Source organism: Oryzias latipes, chromosome 15, assembly GCF_053564925.1.
Source record: "Oryzias latipes strain Hd-rR chromosome 15, Olatipes_Hd-rR_3.1".
In the NCBI taxonomy this organism is placed as follows: Eukaryota; Metazoa; Chordata; class Actinopteri; order Beloniformes; family Adrianichthyidae; genus Oryzias; species Oryzias latipes.
In genome coordinates this window covers 2,887,109-2,898,620 of record NC_136251.1, presented here as the reverse complement: position 1 = coordinate 2,898,620, position 11,512 = coordinate 2,887,109, and the positions used below count along the sequence as shown (strand labels likewise).

Genomic DNA, 11,512 nt, shown 5'->3' with positions numbered 1-11,512 from the left:
ACCCCCACAGCAGTCCCGGGCCCCTCTGCAGCAGTACCTGGTGGGGGCGCCAATGGAGGGGGTTGGTGTGGATGTATTGGGTCCCTTTCCTCTCACTGAGTCCGGTAACCGGTATGTCCTGGTGGCCATGGATTACTTTACCAAGTGGCCAGAGGCATATGCGGTGCCGGAGCACCGCCACCACAACGGCAAAATATCTGGTGGAGGGGATCTTCACGCGGTTCGAAGTCCCCGATGAGCTCCACAGTGACCAGGGCAGGAACTTTGAGAGCAGACTCTTTGCAGAGATGTGCAAGCGCCTGGGGGTGAAGAAGACCCGGACTACACCGCTTCATCCATAGAGCGATGGTTTGGTGGGGCGCTTCAACTGGACATTGGCTACCCAGCTTGCTACGCTGACCAGTACGCATCAGAGAGACTGGGACCAACATCTACCCCTGGTCCTGTGGGCATATCGCACGGCAGTCCAGGACTCCAGTCAGTGCGCGCCCGCGCTACTGATGTTCGGCCAGGAGCTCTGTACACCTTCGGACATGGTGTTTGGCACTGCACCTGAGCCGGAGATCACAGGAGGTCTTGATCTGGACTATGTGCGACAGCTGAATGACAGGTTGGGGGAGGTGTATCGTCTGGCAGAAGAAGACCGGCGAGGAGCTGGGGTCAAGCAGAAGAGGGTGTACGATACCCAAGCCCACGGACAGGTTTTTGGGCTGGGGGATAAGGTATGGGTGTACTGCCCAGTGAGGGAACGAGGACTCTCACCCAAGCACATGAGCCACCGGCAAGGACCTGGACATATCTTGGAACAGATCTCGGAAGTGGTGTATGGGGTGCAGCTGCCGGGTCGGGATCGAAGGGTGGTGCTCCATGAGCACAGGCTGGCCCCTTACCACCCTTTAGCTCCTATTGCACAGGCAGACGAGGACAGTATTGCAACCGCTGTGGGTGTGGAGCAGGACGATGGTGGACAAGGTGTTGTTGACTCAACATCAAGGCCGACCCAGACACAGAGGCAGCCAGTTCGGCTCAGGGACTATGTTCAGTAATTGTAAATTGTTCAGCAAGTTTGTTCAAGTGTTTTGCTGCATGTGTTTGTTTGGTTTTGAGCTATGTGAGGGTTGTGGGGAGACTTAACCCTCTTAGGTGGGGGCAGTGTGGCGACCTGGGGGTTAGCCCCGCCTTTAGCTCCTAAGACTCATGGGAAGTGGGGAATCTTGGGTGTGAAGTCCCTCACCATTACTAAGGGGGCTGTGAGCAGAAGTGACTTGCATGCTGTCTTTGTATGTTGTAATAAATGATTTAATTCCTGCGAAAGAGATTATGCAATCTGATTCTCTGTCTACTTGTCACTTGTTGAGACTCAGTGTTGTGGGGTGTTTGAACTGCAGAGACACACCAGCTGGGTGGTTACAATGTTGTGTGGCAATAGGAAAAGAGCAGAAGTGAGAACATTAAACTCTGAGGAGATGTCACCAACTGCTGCTGCCGCTTTTGTAGTTACAGTATGAACGTGTCTGTGTTACCAGAGTTAATAGTGTCAGTAGGTGGCGCTGTGCCCTCTTACTTTGGCGAGTAAACAAAACAGAAGACATTTGTAGTCAGTTGTAGTCTTTGGAGGATCGTGCAGCCCTGAGCCTTAATATTTCTTTTTCTTTCATTTTTTTCTAAATTCAAGTAAACACTTTCATTACTGTAAAAATGTTCATTGTTAAAAAAATTTTAAGAGGTTATTTTTGCTATTAACATTCAAAGACAGCCTGCATGCAAACCGCTATAGCGGAAGTGACGTAATATTTGCACATGCGTAGACTGATCGGGTAGCGACACGGGGTACCGATCGGGTAGTGTGAGAGCAGATTCCTGGATTGTTCCTGTATATTTCGTTTCAACGATGTGCCAGGTGGAGGAAGACTACCAGCCGAAACTGGAGCGCACGCAGGCGCACAGGTGCGTACCCAGCTGTGACGGAGCGACTGTCTGTTGTCAGAAGGACCTGCGGCTCCCCCATGAGGAACATGGAATTGTGGGAAAACAGAGTACGCGTGCTCGCCTGAAGCAGATGTGTGTGTGTGTGGGGGGGGGGGGGGGGGGTTGTAATCGTTCCTTATCGCGTTACTGAACGTGAATCTCTGTAAATGTAGAAAAGCGCATTAAAGTTTTTCTGAGGAACAAATCCTGAAAGATTCCTAACCAAAGATGAAGCATGTTTCTGTTCTTCATATCTGAGTTGAAGGATGCCGTTCGCGTACGTCACAGCTGTCCGCTCTTTGTTAAGTGTTTGCAGAAAATGTGTCAAATGCAAAGAGGAGCAGGCAGCAGTTCTGATCCGTGCAGGAGACCCTTACTGCAGGTGAGACCCACCTGGGAGGTGGGAGCCCCTCCCTGTAGTTTCTTCAATGAAAGCAGAACCGGAAGTGGAAGCTGTTGTTTGTCTGTTAGGAGCTGCTTCAGAGAGTACTTCACTCACAAGTTCAGAGCCATGCTGGGAAAAACCAGGCTCATCTTTCCTGGGGAGAAGGTGAGGAAAGAGGCTGCTGACCCTCCAGACTGTTTAGACAGAAAACCTTTGAAACAAACTTTATTAGAATTACAAACATCACAATAGGTAAAAGTAAACACTATAGATACTGTGCAACCTGCACATCACCAATCCAGAGGTTTACATGAACACACTAGATGAAATGATCCGGTTCTGTCTGTGTTCTATTGTTCTGGAACACATCAGAACCCATAGTGACGTTAGTGTAACAGAAACACATCAGGGATGTCTTTGTGGACTCCTCTTCATTTTATTTTGAAGGAAAAATGGGTTTGGCTTCCTGTGGGTTAAAATAGGCTGTGAATTGGACGGTTACATTTGTGAAAGTGGAATTTCCCTAAAATAATAAACAGTTGAATAACAAAAGTTACATTTTGGGTCAAACCATGTGATTAAACGTATAACATGACATCACAAATATAAATGTTTATTTTTACATTCTATTTTGTGTCTATGAAGTCGTTCACGTCAGAAAAGAATTCCTTATTCTATATAAATTGTTAGAAGAAATAACAAAGGGTCTCCTTACATGACAGGCAAAAACACAAGACTATTTTATGTTTATTTTAAACACAAAAACCAAGTATTTAATGTTTTAAACATAAAAGACTTTGGATACAAATTGGAATCACTCATTTGTTCTCAAACGGAGGCGCCTCACCTTTTGCTTGTTCTGATTGCTGTCAGGTGCTGCTGGCCGTCTCTGGAGGCCCCTCCTCTTCTGCCATGCTCAGTCAAGTCCAACAGGTTGGCTTGCGTCTCTGCATCTCCATCCTCTTTCCAACAAACACACTGAGGTCAGATGCTGACCCCTCAGCATCCTGTGGAGGGCTGGTCATTGATGTGACGTCATGTTTCATTCGGCCTTCGGGTTTTCCTGAAGGAAGATCAGCAGTGTGACCAAACCTGCATGAAACAGTGAAGCAGTTGGAATGACATGTCATTTTCTCTCTAAAACACTCTTTGCTTCAGAGAAATGCAAAAGCTTTGGCCACAGGCGGGTAGATGACGTCTGCAGAGGTTCTGTCTGTGCCGGTGTTCTGCTCCTCTGCCAGACTTTAAAGGTTGATCCAAAAACGTTCTCTGGTCTTCAGTTCTCAAAGCTGAATCAGCTTCTCGATGCTCTGACTACTTCAGAGCTTTGGGTAAAAGTGGAACAACTCTATGTGAGCAGATGCAAGCGTCAACGATCCAAACGGTGTAAACAGAGATCTCTCATGTGGGCCTTTGATGTTCAGGGAGAAGATGGGTGTGCAGGAAACCCTCACTCTGACCCCTTTGGACTTGAATATAAAAAGTGTTGAGACAGTTATCTGAAGCTGCTTCCTCTGTGAGGAGCTTCACCCGCTCTGCTTCTGACCTGGTGTCGGTCCAAAGGCTCTGTCCGATTCCTGACTGCTTCCAGAACCTTTCTGACTCTGCTTTAGAGAAGCATTTCAGCGTGACATGATCTCATGAACTCCAGCTCAGCTTTTAAAAAGTGAATGTAGAGCGCTCTGCCCTTCAGCTGCCCTCACTGACCCTCTGAACGCTGCCCGGTTCTGGCTGCAGGTTCCTCCACCATGAAGGGAAGCATATCCAGAACTTTAGTGCTGATTCTTTATGGAACTGGTGTCCCGCATAGTTAGAATCAGAACCAGCGTTGTTTGGGTCGTTACGATGCTGCTTTCTGAACTTGTCCTTCCTGCAGGGTTTGGGTCAAAGCGCTCAGAAGAAGCTCCGGTTCTTGCCTGGACTCGTCCACATTGATGGTAAGTCCTCTCAGAACCGCCGTCTGACCTGCAGGTGAGCCCATAACAGGTTGTTTCTGAACACGTCACCAGAGGGGGGCGCTCTCGGCCTGTCTTTGGGGGAGAGGCAGCGGCTGGTGTCTGAGCTGAAGGCGATCTTCCAAACCTCTGGATTCCCCTTCCACGTCATCCCTCTGGAGCAGGTGGGTGGGTGTGGGGGGGGGCGCGTTCTCTCTGAAAAAGAGCTGGCCTGACTTCTCCAACACCTTTAAGGTTCTGGACCTCCCCACTTCAGCTGTGAATACGACCCCACCCAGCTCTGACAGAGCTCCTGACTGCTACAAAGCAGCGGGGGACGGCGGAGAGCTGCAGCAGGGGGGGGCGCTGGCTGAGCCGAGTGTCCACGAGGCCCAGACCCGATCTCTGCAGCAGCTGCTGGGTTCTGCTACAACGCTGACGGCCAAGGAGGAGCTGCTCCGTACTCTGAGGTTAGCCCCCCCAGTCACCCGTCAGGGAAGGGGGTTTCTTATCATCTTCTGATCCACTTTCAAAGCGTTCCCAGTGGTCTTTTCATTCTGACGATGCCATTTTTAGACAAAATGTTGTTTTCTAGGACATAGTTTCTGCAGAGCAGCAGGAGTTAATCAGAAATTTATCTCTGAGTTGTGGGCGGGGCTGTTGGTGGGGAGGAATCTTGCGCTCATTTCCCATGATCCCTTTCTTTTCCCGCTCGTCCACACTGTCGTGTCTTTGGGTGAGACCCTCCCCCCTTCCCGCCTCCAGTGTGGCTCCACTGGTGTGTGAAGATGCAGCCACGCCCCCGTCCGTCTGCCCCGGGGCAGCGGGGGCTGCATCAGTAGTTGCCATCACCAAGAATGAATGAATAATGGACACATGGTAAACCCTTTGAGGGACTAGAAAATCGTAGAGAAAAGCAATCTATTAATATTATTATTATTATTGTTGACAAAAATATTCTTCAATATCGTAAGTACCTAGCCATACCAGACTAACAAAAATGGCAGCAGTATCGGATCTGTCGAGTCGTTCAGTTCTGATCCAGATTCCAGCTCAGACCAGGAAAACAAAGACGTTCATGGATCTGTTGGTCTGACAGTGGATGATCAGGGTGGGATTCATTGTCTCCATCTCTGTCCTCCATCATGACATGGGAGTGGGTCTTTGTTTGTTGCCACTGATGGGACATTATGATCAGAGAAGTCAGCTGGGTTCTTTGTGGTTTCAAAGGCAGCACCTGCTGGTCCACGAGGCTCGAACCCGCGGCTACAGCAAACTCCTGCTGGGGGAGAGCTGCACCCGGCTGGCCGTCAGACTGCTCACCTGCGTCAGTCTGGGCAGAGGAGCTCACCTGGCTCAGGACACGGTGGGTGTGTCTGCAGTCTCTCTCCCACTGACACCCCCCCCCCCCCCCCCCCCATTTAACGGCCGTCTTTTGTCTGCAGGGTTTCTCCGACTGCAGATTTGGAGATGTCACGTTCGTCCGACCGATGAGGGAGTTCTCAGCCAAAGAAATCGCCGTCTACAACCACATGTTCCGCGTGCCGACCGTGGTCATTCCCAGCCTGGAGACCAAGGTGAGACTCCCCACCCCCACCCAGTTGCAAAGAGAACAGACGGACCATTTCCTGGTGCCACTCTGACCCGGTTCTCCTGTGTTCTCAGACGCTGGAGAAGGCCAGCATCCAGCGCCTGAGCGAGAGCTTCGTCAGCAGACTGCAGCAGGACTTCCCGTCCACCGTCAGCACCATCTACAGGTCAGGCAGCGGCTCGGTCCAAAGCTGCAGGTTCTCCTCCGCCCTCTGACCACAGATGTCTGTCTCATGCAGGACCAGCGAGAAGCTGCAGACAGCGGGTGGGGGCTGCTGTGAGGAGGACGGCAGGTGTCTACTGTGCCTTTGCAGCCTGGACACCGCTGCAGGTGAGTCCCACCTGAAGCAGCAAAGTGGACAGTGGCAGCCTGCAGCTTCAGATCCGCTGCAGGTCGCGTCAGCGTGGATCTTATCCGTTTGAGAACCCCCGTCTGTCCTGCAGGGAAGGCCTCAGCGCTCCAGGCCAGGCTGATCTCAGAGCAGCTCTGCTGTCAGAAACCTGCAGGTAGGTCCGGCTCCTGCTCCTCTGTGTCTGACCTCAGCCCGTGCCACAGTCTGGTTTGGTTTAAGGGACGGTGAAGGTGGAACCGTCCCCCCCTGCTGGACCGTGCTGTTCCTCTGCAGATGGAGAGTGTGGGAGCGCAGCAGGTGGCGCCGTCTGCTGCTCCTCAGAGTAAGTTGGAACTTGTGTGAGTCCTGCAGATCATGACGGGATGTGTCGCCCTCCAGCCGGCTCGCCTTCCTGTGTCTTTCACCCTGTCTTACCTTCAAGCCGCTGGTGATTGGTCAGTACGTGTTTGCGGAGGGGGGGGGCAGGACGTGAACTGAGAATGGGGGAGAGAAACTGAGAGAGCACCAGATGCAACAGGAACATCAACAGAGAAACGTCAACTTTGGAACCATTCACTGGTGTTGATAAGGAATAGAGTCTGCAAGAGACCAAGTCCATCTAGAACCGGCTCCAGAACCAACGTGCACGGAACAACGTCTCCTGAACAGGGCAGGTCATGACCGACAGAAGAAAGAAACCAGATCAGCTGTTGTAGTTTTGAATGCCAACCTTTATCCAGATGGAAATGGCTGTTTTTTTCCTAAAGACATGCAGCCAGTGCTGAACCTTTTTCTTGGCCACACTTGTTTTAAATGCTGAACATACGTGGCTTAATATTGGCCCACTTAACATTTTCACCGGGGCAACTGGTAACCAGTCCTGTTTTTACCATAACTCCTAAAGTACATGCCACCAACAACCACTTTTAGCCTTGGACGCGCTTAAAATACGTGCGGACGATAAGAGAAAAGAGCATCTTGTATTTCATGTCACCAACATGAATTTCCGTCAGTTTTTGTGCTGCTGGCATTTAAAATATGTGAGAATAACTTCAGGTTTTGCTTTTATGTATATTTGATCTGGAGGGGAATAAAAAATGGCAGACACACATATTATACACTGAATAACTTTTTTACATATTGGTTTTGTCCATAATTTTATATAAATGTTGTTAATAAATTGAATAAAGCAACAAACGAACCTGCAGAGCCGTTTGGGAGCCGAAAGAACCGGATCTCCTGTGGGTGAAGTTCTGGATGTGCTTTTGGTTTCAGAGCTCCAGAGAAGAAGGACCTGCAGAAGCTGCTGTGTTACAGCTGCCAGCTGACCCTCAGAGACATGGTGAGACCGCCACCATCTTCTGCTTCAGTCTGCTGACTTCATGGAATGGAATGAGTAACTGAACCAGTAATCCTGAAGTTTTAGCTGAAATCAGCCAACATTCTTCTGATTTTGAAGCTGACTATAGAAACCAGCAAAAAATAGAAACTACTGATGGTAACAGAATAGAAACTGACAGCAGCAGCTCACAGACCAGACTCTGAAGTGCTTTCTTCATCCTTTCAGTCTTCAGTGGCTCATCTTCCCCAGTACATCCTGACAGAGGCTCAGAGGAGGAAGAGGAGGTGAGGACAAACCTTTATTCCATGTAGTTTTAGGTTTAAGCATCATTTAAGCTTCTGAACAACACAAGACTGCATCAGCAGCTTTTCCTGAAAACAGTGAAGTGTCATTCTTGACCTCTCAGTCATCACTGGATTTTATTCTAAAATAGTCCTGTTTCTGTGAGCAGACCTGCTGGTTTGTCAGTTTTCCACACGAGCTTCACGCTGCAGATGTTCAGACTTACTCCGCTTGAAGGCGGAGCGGTTTGGCCAAGCAGCTTTCAGCTGTTTATTGTTGCCGTTTCTGCAGGTCTCTGATGAAGGACGAGATCAGTGAGTTCCTGCTGGAGGAAGAGGAGGGCAGCAGCTGATCAGACATGAGGAAGAAGACTCCTGGTGGGCAGAGAAGCTTGTTCAGGTGTAGCTCCCTCCAGATCGGTTTTGGGAGACTAAATCAGTTCTTTGTACCTTAGTGGCCTTTTATTAAAATGGTTTTGGTTTCATGTTTCTGCATCTAATGCAGAAATCCAGCAGCCAGAACAAACATCTCAGGTCTTTGGCAGGATTGAAGAGGGTTGCTGACATCAGCAGGGACAAAAGCCACACCCACCAACACTTGATGAAAACCTTTATTCACACATTTTTCTGGAAAATATTTCCAACACAAACACACAAGTATTTACAGAAGAACGGGGGGGCTCAGGCCTTCAGACGCCGTTGATGCAGGCGGCGGGCAGCGTGGACTTGTCCAGGTCATCAAAGTATGGGTGGGTCATGGCCTCACGTGCAGAGATCCTCTTGGGAGGATTGTAGATCAACATTTTCTAAAAACACAAGGAGGGTTACTGAGGAGGAACTGGATGTTCAAAAGTAAAGGTCTGGTTTTGAAGGGTTCTGCTGACCCCCGGTGGTGGTGGAGGGTGTTCTGAGATCATTAAAGAATAAAAAGACTGAAATGTTCCTTAGTTTGGTGCTTTTCTTTGGAGCCCCCGAAGAGATTGCAGCTGACCCCACCCCATGAGAAATGTCCACTTGATCTACTTTATTCATAATCTGAAGAACTTCTCACCGCCAGCAGGTCCAGGCCGTTCTTGTCCAGGTTCTTCACCATGGAGGACAGGCTGCCCTCCTTCCATTTGGGGAAAGTGTTTTTGTAGTCAGGCAGGCTCTCCACATCCGGCCAAACGTCATTGTTGGGGGTCCCCAGAGTCCTGCAGACGGACAATAGAGCCCCTTTACTCTTCAAGACCTGATTTCTCCTTGTAGAATCAGTGTGTGTGTGTGTGTGCGCTGAAAGAAGCTGAATAGTTCTCCCACACGGTACCTAAAGATCCTGAAGAGCTGGTCGATCTCGGAGTCTCCGTGGAACAGGGGCTTCTTGGTGGCGAGTTCAGCAAAGATGGTACCCGTGCTCCACACGTCCACTGGGGTTGAATATCGGGGGGAACCCAGAAGGACCTCAGGAGCTCGATACCACAGAGTCACAACCTGAGAACGAGAAGCTTGGATCAGCTGAGCAGACCTCAGCGTTGGGTTCTGCAGCGGAGCGGTTCCCACCTCGTGGGTGTAGACCCGGACGGGAACACCGAAGGCCCGGGCCAAGCCAAAGTCTGCCAGTTTGATGACGCCCTTGTTATCAATCAGAAGGTTCTGGGGCTTCAGGTCGCGGTGGAGGACCCGCCTTCGGTGACAGAAGTAAATGCCCTCAAGGATCTGATAGAGGTAGCTCTGTAGGGGGGGGCAGAAAAGGGAACAGGCTCAAAGTGGTAGACTGCTAGTTCCACACCAGAACATCCTCACAGACAAGCAGCACAAAGCATCATGGCTGCCTCAGAAGAACTGATGAAGATCTGTGATGTTTGGAGCTGCAGTCCGTGGTTAGTGAGGAACCTGGTGTGTTATCATTCAGAGACCCCCCTCCCCCAGCTGAAACCGGGATGTTCAGCTTAATAGAAAGCGTTTGTCACAACAAAGAGTAGGAAATCTAAAAACGAAGCGCTGAGTGTTTTACCTTGACCAGCATGGGGTCCATGTACTGTCCTGACGGGATGCTATCCAGGTACTTCTTCAGGTCCATGGACAGGAACTCAAAGATCAGGTAGAGGCGAGATTCCTGCATCAGGACATCCAAGAGCCTTTCAGGTGAACACAAAGGTGGAACCATTATTGCACCTCCAAGATCAGCGGAGGGAGTTGAGGGATTCGGCATTAACGCTACTCTGAACATCCCTACAGAAGGACTAAAGAGTTAAAAACCCAAGCAGGACCCCTCTGGAAAGAACATGGAAGCAAGTGGAGGCCTCCCATTACACGTGTGCACGTGTTCAGGTCAGAGTTCATGATCCAACAGTCAGAAAGGGACTTCTGAACAATCATGGATCCACAGGAGAGTTCAAGGAGAAAGAAGTGCTGAACAAGAACAAACATCTGGATTATCCCCAAACGTTCAGATGAGACAAGAGGGACTAAAACCCAGCACCTTTGACCCGGACATCACCTCACTGCATTTTACCTGCAGCGCATGGACATTAATGTCAGGAACCTGTTCAGCGCACACGTGCAGCATACCGGACGACGTTGGGGTGCTTCAGCTCCTGAAGCAGCGACACCTCCCTGACAGCGGTGCTGGGAACTCCCTCCTCCTCACTCTCCAGGCGGATCTTCTTCATGGCCACCACCTGTCCCGTGGACTTGTGCCGGCCTTTGTACACCACCCCGTATGTCCCTGCAGACACCAGAGCAGAGTCAGGGGATGAGGACTCAGACGTCCCAGAACCACTGCAGTCACCCCATCACTCAGATTGTGGTGCAGGGGACCATGATCAGAATGAAGAGCCAGGATCTGAACCAAAGCAAAGCTTGAGACGTCATCCTGGGACATCTCCATATACGGGTGGAGGAACTTTCAAGGACTTCCAAGTTCAGCATCCAGGTGGGCCTCTTTGGTGGGTTTCACCCCCCAAAAAAATCTGGACAACATTTTAGAAAAACAAAAACATTTTTACTCCACCAACCTTCTCCGATTTTCTCTATTTTCACGTAGTCCTCCATCTGTCCCTGAAAGAGAAGACAAATCCTCTCAGCTCGGACTTCTGCAGATGTTCAGACTCCAAACGGTCAGATCCTCCGTTGAGAACCGCTGAACGTTCAGGCCTGAAAACCGTAAAACGAGCAGCTCGACGTTACAGAGACAGAATAAAAACAGTAGGAATCGAACCAACCCCACCGACTTTCACCGGCCAGCTGAGGCCTCTCCAAATCTGAAAACCAGGTTGGGGGAAAACCGAACCGAGCCGTTACCGGAAGGCGCGTGTCCGTCCGCCAACGCGCCTCTCCTCATATCAAAGCGGTACCATTTCATGTCGTGATCTACCGGTTGAAGCCGTTAACGGTTGCCGCTTCTTACCTCCGTGCTGTCGCTGCTCACGCTGCGGATACAAAGCTGACACTCTTTAAAATTGAGCGCAGGACTCGGCTTCAAAACGCACCAATCAGCGCGCTCGACGCTGTTCAAAACAGCTAATCAACGAGCGGGAACGTAGCTGGACGCGCTGACGTCATACAGGTCTCCTGTCTGCGTGCCTGAACGAAAACACATTCTGGATCAGTCTTCCTGTCTCCCCACTAAAGTTTTTTTCCTTTCTCGTTCGTTGGTTTTTAGATTTAGTGCTTGCAGCTTTTTTCGTTTCTGAAACCGT

At 50.1% G+C, this 11,512-nt stretch overlaps 2 protein-coding genes across 5 annotated transcripts; one reads left to right on the top strand and one right to left on the bottom strand.

The window, feature by feature from the left end:
* Window positions 1-1,783: 1,783 nt before the first annotated feature.
* ctu2 (cytosolic thiouridylase subunit 2 homolog (S. pombe)) lies at window positions 1,784-8,779 on the top strand. The gene is made up of 16 exons (XM_004084336.5): window positions 1,784-1,947; window positions 2,276-2,350; window positions 2,440-2,518; window positions 3,227-3,286; window positions 4,230-4,290; window positions 4,363-4,472; window positions 4,543-4,757; window positions 5,518-5,653; window positions 5,733-5,864; window positions 5,953-6,044; window positions 6,117-6,208; window positions 6,322-6,384; window positions 6,450-6,552; window positions 7,485-7,551; window positions 7,777-7,835; window positions 8,125-8,779. Exons 1-16 carry the CDS (start codon window positions 1,892-1,894, stop codon window positions 8,183-8,185), a joined length of 1,461 nt encoding a protein of 486 aa, XP_004084384.1. The 5' UTR covers window positions 1,784-1,891; the 3' UTR covers window positions 8,186-8,779.
* On the bottom strand, window positions 8,426-11,228 carry cdk1 (cyclin dependent kinase 1). Of its 4 annotated transcripts, none has more exon segments than NM_001104839.1 (8): window positions 8,426-8,638; window positions 8,884-9,025; window positions 9,139-9,302; window positions 9,372-9,542; window positions 9,826-9,949; window positions 10,383-10,539; window positions 10,829-10,871; window positions 11,221-11,228. In NM_001104839.1, coding segments are annotated over 7 exon segments (912 nt in total). In that variant the 5' UTR covers window positions 10,866-10,871; window positions 11,221-11,228; the 3' UTR covers window positions 8,426-8,521.
* Between the last annotated feature and the right edge of the window lie 284 nt (window positions 11,229-11,512).

What these genes read in the sequence shown, in the direction of transcription:
- ctu2 (XM_004084336.5), top strand. Translation starts at nt 1,892, where the DNA reads ATGTGCCAGGTGGAGGAAGACTACCAGCCGAAACTGGAGCGCACGCAG. An exon ending in GAGCGCACGCAGGCGCACAG is followed by an intron (nt 1,948 to 2,275) that starts GTGCGTACCCAG and finishes CTCTTTGTTAAG; the next exon opens with TGTTTGCAGAAAATGTGTCA. An exon ending in TGCTCAGTCAAGTCCAACAG is followed by an intron (nt 3,287 to 4,229) that starts GTTGGCTTGCGT and finishes TCCTTCCTGCAG; the next exon opens with GGTTTGGGTCAAAGCGCTCA.
- cdk1 (XM_020699736.2), bottom strand. Translation starts at nt 10,865, where the DNA reads ATGGAGGACTACGTGAAAATAGAGAAAATCGGAGAAG. An exon ending in AAGCACCCCAACGTCGTCCG is followed by an intron (nt 9,950 to 10,382) that starts GTATGCTGCACG and finishes TTCACCTGAAAG; the next exon opens with GCTCTTGGATGTCCTGATGC. An exon ending in ACGGCCTGGACCTGCTGGCG is followed by an intron (nt 8,639 to 8,883) that starts GTGAGAAGTTCT and finishes TTGTGTTTTTAG; the next exon opens with AAAATGTTGATCTACAATCC.